General features: G+C 40.1%; 1 protein-coding gene across 1 annotated transcript in view; it reads right to left on the reverse strand.

Moving 5' to 3' along the window:
- LOC139687070 (tubulin polyglutamylase ttll-4-like) overlaps window positions 1–15,390 on the reverse strand; it is a 269,846-nt gene that overhangs the window by 121,259 nt on the left and 133,197 nt on the right. Inside the window, exon 2 of the mRNA XM_071584174.1 lies at window positions 9,612–9,831. Coding sequence (XP_071440275.1) covers window positions 9,612–9,824 — 213 coding nt within the window. The 5' untranslated portion in view covers window positions 9,825–9,831. The remainder of the gene's footprint in view (window positions 1–9,611; window positions 9,832–15,390) is intronic.

Below are 15,390 nucleotides of genomic sequence, written 5' to 3' on the forward strand. Positions count from 1 at the left end.
ACTACACCTCAAAGAAATAAGGGCATATCAACTCTTCAGGTAGCCGCGTATCTAGCTACGGGTTCTCACGAAGACACGGAAAAGAAAGATGAAGCAGTCATTTGAGGATTTTCCGAGAGGACATCATGTGGCATGTCATGGCATGGACTTCAGAAAAAATCGAATGCCTTATCTTGAAATCGAGTTCACATGGACTTATTACGAGAGGTACCTTGCCTAAAAATTAATTTTAATTACATTTATACATTTTGTACGTACCCAGAAGCTGTATGACTTTATATTATTTCAATGATTGATGGAAATTTGGCTTGGTACATTTAAAATTATGGAGGACTACGTTGTAGTTACTTTCAATTTCTTTTAACCCTAATTTTTTTACGAATCACATTTGTTTATCACTGGAAGATGAGCATCGGTGGAAGATGGAGAGAATATCTGGTAAAATTGTTCGTGGTTATACAATTACGAATGTGAATTTTACCGATTGATAATTTAAAACCCTCATTCTTTGTCTTCAAAAATATATTTCATTAAATATTTAGAATGAAATAACAATGGAATGTCCAATAAATGAAAATTAAAAGAATGTTGCGCTCTATCATAAAACGCTGTGCAACCCTCGGACCAGAAGCGACTCGAGGAGCTGCACTAAAGAAATCAACAGAAATGATCTTAATTTATAGCAGTCAATGAAATGTCTACATTTAGATTTATCTAATTCATGGTATGACACTTGTTTTCTAAATACCTATTAGACTCTAAATGAATATTATAATGCTACTGTTGATATCAAAATGGAAAAGAAAGGGTAAAATAACAGCAACCTTTTTGTCATCCAATACTGAAGTTGAGTAGAGGACTATCAGTATACCAATGATTTCCACAGGCAAAATATTCGCTGATGAAATTCATCAAAATACGTGTTAGAAGAAATTCAAACAACAGTGAGAGATGCCGCGCAAAAAATGTTTGGCGGAGTCATCCGCTGATATGCATTAAATGCACAATAGGAAAAAGTACAGGTCATAGTTATTCACCTCGATAGGGATCCTGATCGAGGCGAATGACTTTTACACTTTCAAACCTTTATTTCCCCGAACAATCAGAAATCATAATAGTAATAAACCGAAGTAACTTTAGAAATATTGAAAACATTGAATTTACAAGTCGGAGCAAAGTTAAACACTGCAAAGCTGTTAGGTATACTTTCTGGTGCATGTGTATGTTGGTTGGTAGTTTGAGTGTTTGCATTTGCGTGGGGTGTAAGTGTTCATGCATGAATGTATTCCATGTTTTTTTGTGGATATGTGATTTTGTGGTTATTGCAGGCGGTTTTTTTCCTTTTTTTTTCTAAACTACGGGTGGTGTCCTAACACCCCCCGCCACACGCCCTTGCGGCGGCTTGCGGGGTATTAAGTAGATGTAGATGCAGAAACCTGATTGTAAATAATGTTGATTGATACATCATTTTAGGGACAAGTTGATATGAAAATGGAATTAAAATTAAGTTAAAGAGATTTAAAGAAGAGAAGGCATTAAACTTCAATAATTTTAAAAATTTCATCGCAATATTCCCTCCTCATCCATATTAATTTTGACGTAGCGGAATTTTGTGTTCCGATGGCCCTAAGGGGATACTGGCGCAAGCAACAGCTGGGAGAGCAACCCAGGACAGAGAATTCGAAGGGTTTGAGCCGAGAGAAAGGTACTCTGCACAACATCTGCTCTTCTGTGGGCTGTTGGAAAGACATCTGACCCCAATTGAATGTGCCATCCAAGTTGATATCACGCTAAAAGCACTATAGGAGAAGACAGCGCGATACTACTTCAGTACTTTATGCCAAAAATTTATGATGGCCTTAATTAGGAGAATGAGTTCACGCAATTTCGGGACTTGGACCACTGAGCCATGTGTCCTGCCGGCAACAGGAGAGGGTAGGCTTCCGCGGACGTCAACAGAGAAATACTTGCACAGCGGAGGCGACAGGTGCAAGAGAAAAGAGATACAGGAAAAGAATAATCCCCAAAAAACTAGGGAATTTTAATATCAGGGTGATGTTAAGGACTAGGTATTTAGAAATTTGAAAGCAAAGGTTTCATAATAAAATATAAGTGCAAGGTTTTACATAAAAAGTATCGGGAAAAGTTTCGGAAAAATAAATGTATTCCAGATATTGCTAAAATGCCTAAAAATTCCTCAAAGTACATGCCTTGAGCATTGACGCACTTTTTCCAGAGACTTTTCCACGACTCGGATGGCAGATTCCGGAAGGTACTTAAGGGCACGCGTGCAAGTTCCTTTGTCGGCACTCAGGGCCCCCGGTTGGTGTCCTTTGAGGGTGGATTTCACTTCTGGGAATATGAAATAGTCTGCTGGTGTCAGATCGAGACTGTAAGGGGGTTGGGAAATCGCCGCGATGCGGTTGCGTAAAGTCTTCGCAAGCAGACACTCGACTCCACTCTTTGTCATGTGTCAAGACTATCGGGACGAATTTATCATCGATCCGAGTCGTGGAAAAGTCTCTGGTAAACGTCTTCCGACGCTCAAAAGATGTGCTTAGAAGAATTTTCATGCACTGTAGCTATACTTGAAATAAACGAATATTCCCGAAACCGTTTCCGATATTTTTTATTCAAACCATGCATATCTGATAAATAAGATCGGCACATTGCGTGATATATGCGCACCACACGCCCTTGCGGGGTATTAGATAGATGTAGATATAACATTTTCGTTAGGAAAAGTTATTTCGGGGGAAGACAATCAAGAGTTTTCAATATTCACGTAACCACGTTTTCGTCCCTTTTTGACGCAACTTGGTTTATTGTGAATAAATATATATCGCACACACAAGAGTGAGCGTAGCCACGGACACACCTGAAACTGGCCTCGTAAATACCTGAGCTTTACAGCTTGCTTCAATAAATGTGTAGTTTTTGGCGTACATTGATTTGTTTCTTCACGAAAAATTTCAGATCGTATGTTAACGTCGTTCTGAGCTATTAAACGGTCATTTGCGCCCGTATGTGTTCTGCCTTTATTTTTTTCACCGAGCTTCCGCTGAGTAAGATGTCAGAGCTGTCGGAGCATTCAGCAGATTGAACTTTCCCTCCGTCTGATTCGGCGAATTCACTCACCAAAGAAACAGAGAGCATAAGTGCTAATACGACGTTGTTTTAATTACCTCGGGTTTTTCACCATCTTCCACATCATCTAATACCCCTGATAAATGTAGGACTACTCCGCAGGCGTCAAAAGGTGGCCCCTCCTGCTGAATACCTTCCGATCACCACCAAACCCTCACTCCATCCACTGCTTAGCCTGCTTTCAATGATAAATCAGAAATTGTCGCCAGTTAGTGTAAGTTTAAATTGCAGTAAATTATTTATGACGCCTTCCATAATAATACCAGCCAGATGCTCGACCCCTGATAAAAGTTATCTTGTAGCCTTGGCAAGGGATGACTGAAATCAACATAATTTTTACATCTAAACGCCTCCATGACGCACTGCAGCAAGGTGAATGTTATTCTGACGGAAAAATCGCATAGTTAGCGTCATATTTTGCGGAAGTTTGCACTCATCACCCATGGGGATGCCTGGCGTTGAACCTTCTCAATTGCCCGAATAAGACCTTTTTCACTCGGATCCCACTCGCTACATGCGTATTCTAAATGAGGCCTTACAAGAGCGTGGTAACCACGTTCCTTGACCTTCGAGTCACTTTTGCCGACAATGCGTCTAATGAATCCCAATTTTTTATTTGCTTGACCGCAGACTTTACGTATGTGAGTGCCCCAAGAGTAAGTCTTTAGTGAATGTAACACCTAGGTATTTTACAGTATCACCTACTGCTAGGTCACCTCCAACTTATTTGTTAGCAAATCCCGCTGATCTTTTAAAGAAATTTACCACCGAATTTATCATAATTTAGTGTCAATCCCCAGTTAGAACACCATTTAGTATTGCAAATCTAAATCCTGCGCTAGAATAAAACGATCCTCATCCCCAGATATCTCCCGATAGATCACCGTGTCATCCGCATACATCCTAATTTTACTTTTCACTTCGCGGTTCAAATCGTTGACAAAAATCAATAAAAGCAACGGCCCGATTGCACTTGCCTGAGGTACCCCCGACGTGACTCGAACGCTGTCGGAACTAGCGCCATCAAGGACTACCCTCTGTTCCCGCTCGGAAAGAAAATCTTTAACCCAACTTATGGCGCCCTTGTTTATACCCGCGACCTTTAATTTATGAATGAGTTTACCATGTGGGACCTTATCAAGTGCCTTTTGAAAATCTAAGAAGATCGCATCCACTTGCCTACCTCTCTCACCAGATAAAAGTATATCATGTGTAAATAATCCTAATTGGGTTTCGCAGGAGCGGGTTTTCCTGAATCCGTGTTGATTGTCACTTAAAAAGTTAATATTGTCAAGGTGTCTCATTATTGAACTGACAATTATGTGCTCTAAGATTTTGCAACACATAGAAGTGAGAGATATTGGTCTGTAATTACTGGGATCCTCCCTGTCACCACTTTTAAAAATAGGCGTTATTTGCGCGGTTTTCCGAATCTTATGTACTTAGCACTCTGTGAGGGATTTGTTAGATATAAATTCAAGGTACGGGACAATGTTTGTAGATAAATGTTTGATCACCCTAGCTGGTATATTTTCGGGACCCGGGGATTTGTTGGGTTTAATCACATTAAGCAATTTTAGAATTCCTTGTTTGTCCACTGTTATTTTTTCCATGGGTGGAGTACGTATTGTTTCTTGGAGATATGCGCTGGCAACATCATTCAAGAAAACGCTTTGGAAGAATGAATTTAGGATTTTAGCTTTACCCTCGCTGTCTGTATGAATTATATTTCTACAATCCCTTAAGCAAGCCACGGTGTGTTTACTCCCATTTACTTCCTTAACATATGACCAGAAAGCTTTGGGGTCAGTGTCCAAGTGCTCGCAAAGTGCTTTGCGTTTAAAGTCCAGTAAGGCGCTACGTAATTGTGTTTTGGTTTCAATTTTAGAAGATCTACATGTGTCCCATAATTGTTTATTCTCAGGGGATGATGTGTTCACGCCTGCCCTCTTTACCCTAGAGTGTAGCATTCTATGCTTTCGAAGGGCTTTTCTAACGTTTTTATTGTACCACCTGGGATCGCGATTTGCTTTGACGTACTTTATTGGTATGAAATCTGTGATTCCTTTTTGCATAATATTGACAAATTCTGTCCAATTTTTTCCCACGTTGACAAGAATTAAGCGGGTTTTGAACTCGGGTAGTGAAGAGTTTAATTGATTGGCAAAAGTTTCAAAGTCTGCTTTATGGTAATTATAAATTTTTCTTTTTGGTTTAACAATCTTTTTTATTTCTATGTCCAAGTGGACATTAACTGCTTCATGGTCACTCGAGCCCTCATCAGTTGATACACTATTAATACGTTCGGGCGTGTTTGTAAGAAATAGATCCAATATGTTCTTTCCACGAGTGGGCATGCGTACTGCTTGATGGAGGGAGTTTCTTTGAACCAATTTTATCATGGAATTGCAAGAATCGCGATCGCGGGTCCCAGATTTGACGATATTGCTGTCCCAATCTATACCAGTGAGGTTAAAGTCGCCACCAATTACGTTTATGCTGTTATTATATTTACGTTTAAAATTGTAAATTTATTCGTTGAGGGCATGAAGTGTTTTCATATCTGAGTGTGGAGGTCTGTAGAAAGAGCATACATTTATTTTGGGTTGATTGGCCCGTAGTAAGGTGCACCAAACACTTTCTATGTAATTATTTTCAAATGAAACTTGCCAGCTTTCAAAATGACATTTAACTGCCACAAAAACCCCTCCTCCGGGTCTTGTATCTCTATCGTGTCGGTAAACTTTGAAATCTATTGGGAAAATTTCTTGGTCGATTATGTCATCGCACAGCCAACGCTCTGTGCCTAATACTACCTGTATATCAGCGGAATGAGTTTGAATAGTCAGTACTGAACCCCCTATTTCCTAGTTAATATCCTGTTCGACGCTTCCTTTATTCCAAAATTTCAAAACTGCACATTTATCTATATTAAGTGTTAATCCCCATTTATTGCACCATTCCGAGATATTGTCTAAGTCTCTAGAGAGTAGCTCGCTATATAGTTGGCTCCTTATTTCCCTGTACACCACCGTGTCGTCAGCAAATAACCTAAGATTGCTACCAACGTGTGTGCTTATGTCATTAATATATATTAAGGACAGAAGAGACCCTATTACACTTCCCTGGGGGACGCCCGAAGTTACATCTCTATCCGTTGCGCACAACCCATCTATGACTACTATTTGTTTGCGGTTTGACAAGAAGTCTCTAATCCAATTAATTATTTTCTCATTGATCCCATAGTATTTAAGGTTATGTAACAATTTATTGTGTGGGACTTTGCCGAAGGCTTTTTTGAAATCCAGGGATATTGCATCGACTTGTGTGTTGCTTTCTCCCGATCTAAGTATATCGTGAATGAAGAGACCAAGTTGTGTTTCGCAAGATCTGCTTTTCCTAAATTCGTGCTGGTTGTGGATTAGTATTTTCCTACTATCAAGAAATCTCATAATGTTAGTGACAATAATGTTTTCCAATATTTTACAAGAGATCGATGCCATTTTGGAATCCTCAACACTATCGTCCAAAATTTATTTCGCTAATTTTGTAGGCTCATGAAATTCACAAAACCTCTGATAAATTTGGAAAACTGGTGATCTTTGGAGGCAAAAATCGAACCATAGCAAGCGCTTTGCAACTTGCAGGAGCAACAGCATTCTCGAGCACCGTTATCTGCATACACCTGCAGGAAAACGGCTACTAATTCGAGTAAATATCATCAGTGGCTTTGTTCCAATCAACGCATTGCACTGCATGCGTATGAGTTTGCTCTAACTTGCCAAAATTTTCATGCAAGAAAACAGCACTTACTTTCCGAAAATGCCTCGCAAGTGCTTCTCGGAGCTGGTTTTCGTAGCGTGTTAACAGTTGAGTGCGAGCAAAGGCTCATGGGATGTTAGACGACCTCCTCGACAAATGGCGGCCATGGCGCAGAGACGGTCAGATGGCGACGGTGTGGAAGGAGACCGATGGAGGGAGGAAAGAAGCGGAGGAAAGACCTGATTTTCACCGATGTTTAACAGCTGCGTTTATTTCAATGAACTATATTACTCTAGCATATACAGCGGCCTAAAAACGTGTTTTCCTCTTTTTCACACCTACATCTACTTAATATCCTGCAAGCCGCCGCAGCAGCGTGTGGCGGGGGGTGTTAGGACACCACCCATAATTAAGAAAGAAAAAACCGCCTTCAAAAGCCACATATTTATACCATCCACATAAAACATGGCACATTACAGACCTTTGTCTCTCACTTCTATCTGTGGCAAAATATCTGCAGCACATAATTGCCAGTTCAATAATGAGATGCCTTGATAACGTTAAATGGTAAACTCATTCATAAATTGAAGGTCGCGGGTATAAACAAGGGCGCCATAAATTGGGTTAAAGACTTTCTTTCAGAGCGGGAACAGAGGGTAGTCCTTGATGGCGCTAGTTCCGACAGTGTACAAGTAACCTCGTGGGTATCTCAGGGAAGTGTAATCGGGTCATTACTTTTCTTGATTTTTGTTAACGATTTGGACCGCGAAATGAAAGGTAAGATTCGGATGTTCGCGGATGACACGGTGATCTATCGGGAGATATCTGGGGATGAGGTTCGTTTTATTCTAGCGCAGGATTTAGATTGCATTACTAAATTATATTCTAACTGGGGATTGACTCTAAACTATAATAAATGTTCGGCAGTAAATTTCTTTAAAAGATCAACGGGATTTGTTTACAAATTAGTTGGAGTTGATCTAGAAGTAGTTGATACGGTAAAATACCTAGGTGTCACATTCACTAAAGACTTAACTTGGGGGACCACATACGTTAAGTCTGCGGTCAAGCATATAAAAAATTGGGATTCATTAGACGCATTGTCGGCAAAAGTGACTCGAAGGTCAAGGAACGCTGTTACCACGCTCTTGTAAGGCCTCATTTAGAATACGCATGTAGCGAGTGGGATCCGAGTGAAAAAGGCCTCATTCGGGAAATTGAGAAGGTTCAATGCCGGGCCGCCCGTTTTGTACAAAAGCGTCTCTGAAACGATTATGGAGTTGGGGGAGGAATCATTAGAAGAGAGGCGATTCAATGCAAGATTAAAGTTACGAATTAATTCAGATTCGCATATTTCCGCACAGAGGTCTCGCAAATTATTTGCACTCCTACATACATTGTTCGCTTCGATCATGTGTATAGAATTCGGGAAAACGATGCCAGAACTAGCAGACCAAAGGACTCCTTCCCACGGCCAATACGGGATAGCAACTGCAGGGTTATAGATAGCAAAAATTCCACTTGCCACCCTCAGCGTCTAAGGAATAATTAGTTATACTCAATTGCATGCTCTTTCACTGACCTCGTGTGTTTTGTTGTCAAAACCAATTTTTTCCGAATGACCTCGTTAGTGTTCTGCTCATATATTTTTAAGTCTCCCCTTCAATCCCCCGTCCCTCTCCGCTGTGTCCTCAACGCTGTGTCTCGTTCCCTTCGTTTCACAGTCTCTTGGGGGGGAGAGCGTTTTTGGTTGCATGTTCATGTGGTGGTGGAGTTTCGCATTCTTGCTTTTTGTGTCCTGGCTTGCGCGTTGTTGGATGGCTTTCGTTCGGCATCCTGGGTTGCAGTTGTTTATTGATTCATAGTATATGTGTATAAATGAGTGTTGGATTAAGGGATATTTGCATGAGTTTGTGCGCCGGTGTGGGTGTAGTTTTCCATGTTGCTGATTTTGCATGCGGTATTTTTCCTTTGTACGGGTAGTGTCCTAGCACCCCCCGCCACTCGCCCTGGCGGCTGCCTGCGGGGTAAAATGTAAATGTAGATGATCGCCCAGCCACTTTTAACATTCGGACGAATCCGTGCTGCCCTATTGGCGTGGAGGACTTTCAAATGTCCACCCTTAGCTCCATCCCCCTAGAGAGAAACCACCCGGACGTCGATCTGCGATTGCAGCTTCTGCACCATGTACTCCAACGGGGCGATACGAGCCCTTAGGGCCACGACAGCGTTTTTGAGCATAGCAACAGGAGACCCAGAACTAACGCTTTCCTCATTACAATTATACTAGTAATGATTAGAGATTTCCACCTGTAGGGAAAGTCATTAGGCACGTTAAGGAGTATTTGGAAGAGCTACGCATTTCCAGGAATGGGAGAAGCTAAGAAGGAATGGGAGGCTTAAAGAAACCCGACGTCAGCGTTAGCATAACCATAATAAGAGGCGCAGACGAGTCCACCGTTAAACGAGCAATTTAACGGACGGAGTACCTTATTTGAAATTATCTCTGGCATGACACTCAAAGGAGGCATTGGGATATCATGAAAGAAACCTGCGAACGCCAGGGTTCGAACCCAGGCTCTTGTAGTGGGAGTTGAGTACATCTTCGGCCTAATTTGATACTATCTATTAAAAATGGCAATCGTTACCATAGTTTGCGCCTCGAAAATACAAAGTAAACCATATGGGAATTCCTGTCTTACCTTCTTTAGGATGAGGCGGAGGTCGCCGAGGGGAAGGGAGGCGTCGCGGGCAGGCCCCACCACCGCCACCTCCGCTTCGGCCGCCGCGTTCAGCCGCAGTCGAGTGGCGTGGAATCCCAAGTGGTAGGTGAGGAAGAGTGAGAGCAGTGAGAAGGTGGTCGCGATTACGAGCAGATCCCGGATGGAAACGGCCCCCACTCTCGCGGCCCTCATGCTCCACCTGCCGGATGAAGGGAGGAAATGGAGCTGTAGAAGAACGCTTGCTCAGGAAAGACACAATATAACACTGCATAAAGGCAAAACACAGACGGAAACAAGCACACCAAGAAATCATTGCCCTATTGCCATTCGTGCAATATAGCATAGAACTAATTAACTGGGTTTTTGATTAAGTTATTAATCAATTGATCATGGGATTTGCTTTCCGTCGCGTAAGAATATTTTTATGGAAGTCGTTGAAGCACCTGAGAAGGTTGATGGTAAAAAAAGTTGCACGTTGAAAAGTTTAAACTCTTAACTTTAAACTCTCTTAAAATTACTGTATGTACCTCTTTATCTTGCAACGAGAAACTACTTTCCTGAGAAACTGAGATATTACTTTCCGATCGTTAATGTGGAAGTTAAAAGAATGATCAATGTGAGCGGCAGGTGCATATATAATAAGCCGAGGAAATATCGTTTGGTTATTGTGATGAGAAAAATTTCCATTTCAAACAGAAAATAATTTGGACAAAATAGTGATTTAAATGTGACAAAATTTAATTGAGGTAATTATTGCTGCCTCGAACATAAATGAGAGAGATAAATAACTAGAATAAAACATATATAAAGTATAAATAAAATAAAGTATAAATTTTAACTACTACGATCGAATGACAATACCAGAATGCTTGTTCTGCCCATTACTACCAGTAAAATTGTGTTGACATTTCATTCAACCAACTTCCTTGAATATTGCTGATACAAGGTTTAAATTTTCGAAATAATTGGAAAGATTTTTTGCAAAGAAAAAATGGAAAATATGTTGTATTACTGATACACGAAAAATCAAATTTGACCATTTTATATCAAACAAGTCACTTTCCTAATGATATATGCAAAGTTATTGAAAACCGAGCACAGTTTTACAAATATTTGAGTACAAATATCAGATATTTCTCTAAGATGTACAGGAAGCTAAACACACATGAATATTTAAATCATCAAGAATTAAATAGGCTACCATTTGCAAATGGAATGATCTGTTTTCGTGCACTTGAGGTGATTAAAACCTTCATATGACCGGTCAGTATTCCAACGATACGTACTTCTTCTACCGCTCTCTGAATGGAAGATCAATTTAACGTTGTTACTTAATAGCCACCCCACGCATGTAAACATATTTTCAACCAATTTTCCAACGCCCTGAGGTAATAAGGTATTTAATATTGTAATATTATTACATTTAACATTTAATAATATTATTTCACCTAAATTATTAATTTTCCCGGGAGTAGCCAATTCTGTTCATTCAAACGGAATGCTTTTTAATGCATCTATGTATATCCAGGTGAATATGCAGTTCATTTACAGATATAGCTATACTGTACCTGGTACCTATAATCTGTATCCGAAATATCAAAATAATACTTATTTTCAATGATAAAAGGCTTAGAGGTTTTATGAATGTAGTACGGTCAAGAGATAACAGTATATAAATTACTAAAATAAGAGGGAAAATGGAGATGTTAACGGGATATTATTATTTCACTTATTCAAATATATGTAAATAAATAATTTGCTTATGACAATATTTTAGATAGACAAAACTTCCGCCTCCCATTAACCCACATTTCAAGTTGAATTCATTGGAAATCACCAATTAACCATTGCATTAATTACAGCACCTGTAGTAATAATGATGAATTAAAATAATGCCAATTTTATGAAAATCATTAATATTAAATAAAGAACTTCAGAAATACTGAAAACGCTACCATTCATAGCCATCGATCATTTAAATGTAATTCTATATTTTGTGAGAAGCATTTTATAAATTATATAATATCAAAGGAGATACTGCTAAAACTAATTAAGCAATCTCTAAAACACCTGAGTTATTATTATATAGCCATTTTAGTCATTGACTGATGTCATTCATTATTATAGGTTATCATTGCTTGGGAATTGTGATAGATTTTAATGAATGAATGAAGAATAAATGCAATGAGGAAATTTCATGAGTCCTGAAATATAGTACAACGGGAAATTTTTGCCAATTAAATTGATAGAGAACGTTTTTAATGATTATACATTAAAGCAATTCTCTGCTAAGATATAATTGTATTATAAAATTCTACCAGGAGAATAAACGAGGTATGTCCTAAAAGTATCCGACATGCGTTTTTTGTAATTATTATTTATTTATTGTGTGGGTGTTGTGCACTACAAATTTGCTCCAAAAGACGATCAACAAAGAATATTGAATTGAAGTTCTAAAAAGATTGCGTGATGCCGTGAGAGGAAAACGACCGCGTCTCTGATCATGCGGTGACTGCCTTCTTCACGATCACGTGCCGGCGTATTCATCTAACCTCGAAGCTTCGCCAGCCTTCGTATAGTTCCGACATAGCTCCCTGCGAATTTTGGATGTTCCCAAAACTGAAAATGGCTTTCAAAGGAAAGCGGCTCGGCGACATGACAAGCAATGCGACTCGCGAGCTGAAGGCCATTCCAAATTCTGCGTTCGAGGACTGCTTTAAGATGCGGAAGCACCGCTGGGAGCCTGTGACTCAGTCTACCGGGGACTCTTCGAAGGAAGCCACGGCCCCGATGACGAAGATGAGTACCAATGCGGAGATTTGAACGCAGGTCGGATTTTTCTCGGACAAACCTCGTATTCATTACCAAATGTTTACAGAGAATGTAGTTGAGCATTTAAAAGTTGAACAATTTCACAATTTTCTTTCAGAGATGTCAGTAAAAGGAAATTATGATAATAATTACCTCGGATATGGATCCTTCAATTTAATATTCAATTAAATTTGCACGTTCGTAGTAGTAATTTAACTGTGCTTAAGTTTTTCCAAATGTAAAATTTATATATTAGAAATTGAACATGCCATTTGCAGTAATATTACCAAGCAAACATTTTCAAATAACAGCGTAGTGATATGCGCCTAGGAAATATTATTGGTATGAAATATTTTACTCATTCAAATGCATTGGTTTTTATATTTAATTTGAGAACTATTTTGCGTTTACCATACATATTTGCCAGATTTAATATTTAAAATATTATGAAGCCCTAAACTTTTTTTAAATGTACATAATATTTAATAAAATTAAATTCAGTAATTGGAAATATATGGAATCATTTTCCAATTTATGCCTGGTAAATATATAAAATCCACAGCTAAGGAGTGACACATGATAAGGGCGTCTGTGCTCTACCAATAACTTTCATATAAAGATGATTTGATTAATGCTTTAATTGATGCTGATGCTTTAATACCGTGATCGCCAGTGAAAATTTTACTGTGGTTTTAAACATTCTTCTAGTAACATATACCTAACAATATAATGTAATATAAGGTTCGTTTTAAAGTTTCGTTTGACATTACGAATTTATATACTTGCGTGCCCATATCTGAAGCCATGCTTAGGGTGAAATAACTCCTCGATGATTCCACCATTGCCAAAAATATGTCCCACGAATTGATCTCCGTCATCAAAATGACAGTTAACCAAAGCTATGTTAGTTTCAACCACATTTTTAAAGTCAAACGGATGGGCTAGCTATGGGTTCCCCCCTTTCCCCCTTCCTAGCCGAACTCTTCCTCAATTCATTAGAAGAAAATCTTTTCAATACTGAGAATCAGCATATAAAAAACGTGGGTTGTTAATCCCGTTCCGTAGACGACATTCTATGCCTTATGGCAGGACCCAACCGCCAGTTATTATACACCTACCTCAATTACATTAACGCACTCCATCCGAATATTTCCTTCTCCATGGAAAAAGACGTCCACGGCACAATCAACTTCCTCGACTTGTCCATTACCTTAAGGGAAAAAAGTCATGAGTTTGCAATACACAGGAAATCCACTCACACAGGCCACATAATTCCTAGTGATTCCGCCCACCATTTTATCACAGGCATGCGGCTATCCACTCGATGATCCACCGCCTCCGACACATCCCCCTTTCCCCCTAAAACTTCAACATTGAACTCGCAACAATCACGAATATAGCTATCAACAATGGCTACAACTCTAGGCTAGTTGATAAATTACTTCGGAAAAAGACAAAAATCAATGGCCCTAAATAGTATATCCTCCGCACGGTCCGCAGTATCTAAAGAATTTAGGTGGTGCTCGATCGTATTTCTGGGAGATCTTTCATGTAGGATTTACACCTGCCTACCCACCTCACTCAAAGCAGCCTTTCGCACACCCCTAACCCTCTCAAAACTTATAGTCAATGGTAAATACACACAGGATAGCCTTCTCAAATCAGGTATTTATAAACTGAAATGCGAGATTTGCAACACCGTTTATGTTGGTCAGACGGGGAGGAATGTTAAGCTACGAGCCAAGGAACACGCAAGGTGTCACATCAATAAGAATACCAACTCTCTCTTTGCTGAGCAGCACCTAGAATTCGACCACTGCAGTGACTTTGTCCCAGAAATATTAAATATTGTCCCAAAAGGATTGAAAATGGACGCTCTCGAGCAAATGGAGATACGGAGGCACCTAGCAAACCCCAACTTGACCCTTCGTAACGAGCAACTGTTCCCGTCCCCCTCCCCACTCCTCTCTGAGAGAAACTAGCCTGGAATTGGTCACACCAACCCCTCAACGCACCCGACCGCCCCCTCCCCTCTCAGGCCCTCCTCTCCCTCCCCGCCCCCCCACTCTGTCCTCGCACTGCTGCTAAGTTTATTTGTAACTGATGATGCCGCAAGTCGGTGAAACGTCTTTTACCTTTTAATAAAAATCTGTGGAAAAGTACCCAGTCCTATTAATATGGATACGAAATACTTCCACGAACTGAAGCCTGAAACAGTAGAATATACAAAATAAAAATTGATAAAATTCCTCATGAGAGCACCCTTATGTAACGACACAGCAATGCCAGTGCCTCCGCCGGTTGTGGGATGCTTCCTGTAAGGCATCAACAGAACCCTCTTCCAGGCACCAAGTCACGGGCTCTTTGAAATAATCCAGTTGCCCAAAATGGTACTCAAAGGGATTATACTTAGGTCGTTTTCAAAAAGACATATCTCGCCACCAGTAAACGGCTATTCCAAAAAGTAAGGGTCACTTTCACCGTAGTCCAAGAGGTCCAAGGCAAGATTGTCACATAAGTAGTCTTCCGACAGCACCTTGGGGACATCTTGGAAAACCTCCCTCGTGGCTAAATCTTCAGTAAGAATGCAAATCACTGTGATTTTCTGAATATTGAGTTCTTCTGCTAACATCCTGACACTTGGGGGTCAATCAAAATTGAGAATGCGTCTCACTTTTTGCACATTTTCATCGCACTGTTGTTGACGGATGTGCTGGGCATTCCTCATGCCTCCCGACCTCCTCTCTAGCCTCCCGAGACGTCTTGTGCCCGTGAGAAAACCATTCGTCGGGACATTGCTGCATCTCCCGAACTCGATTTTCCGAGCTTAACACCAAATTTTTATCGGGTATGTTTGCTCCATGGAACGTTGCATCGGGAATTGGAGACGCGACCCTCGAACAGGGGTCTGGTATTGTAGTGATGAGCACACCGTAACGGCCAGCAG

This window comes from Hetaerina americana, unplaced genomic scaffold (genome assembly GCF_022747635.1).
Source record: "Hetaerina americana unplaced genomic scaffold, ioHetAmer1.1.p SCAF_16, whole genome shotgun sequence".
Taxonomy (NCBI): domain Eukaryota; kingdom Metazoa; phylum Arthropoda; class Insecta; order Odonata; family Calopterygidae; genus Hetaerina; species Hetaerina americana.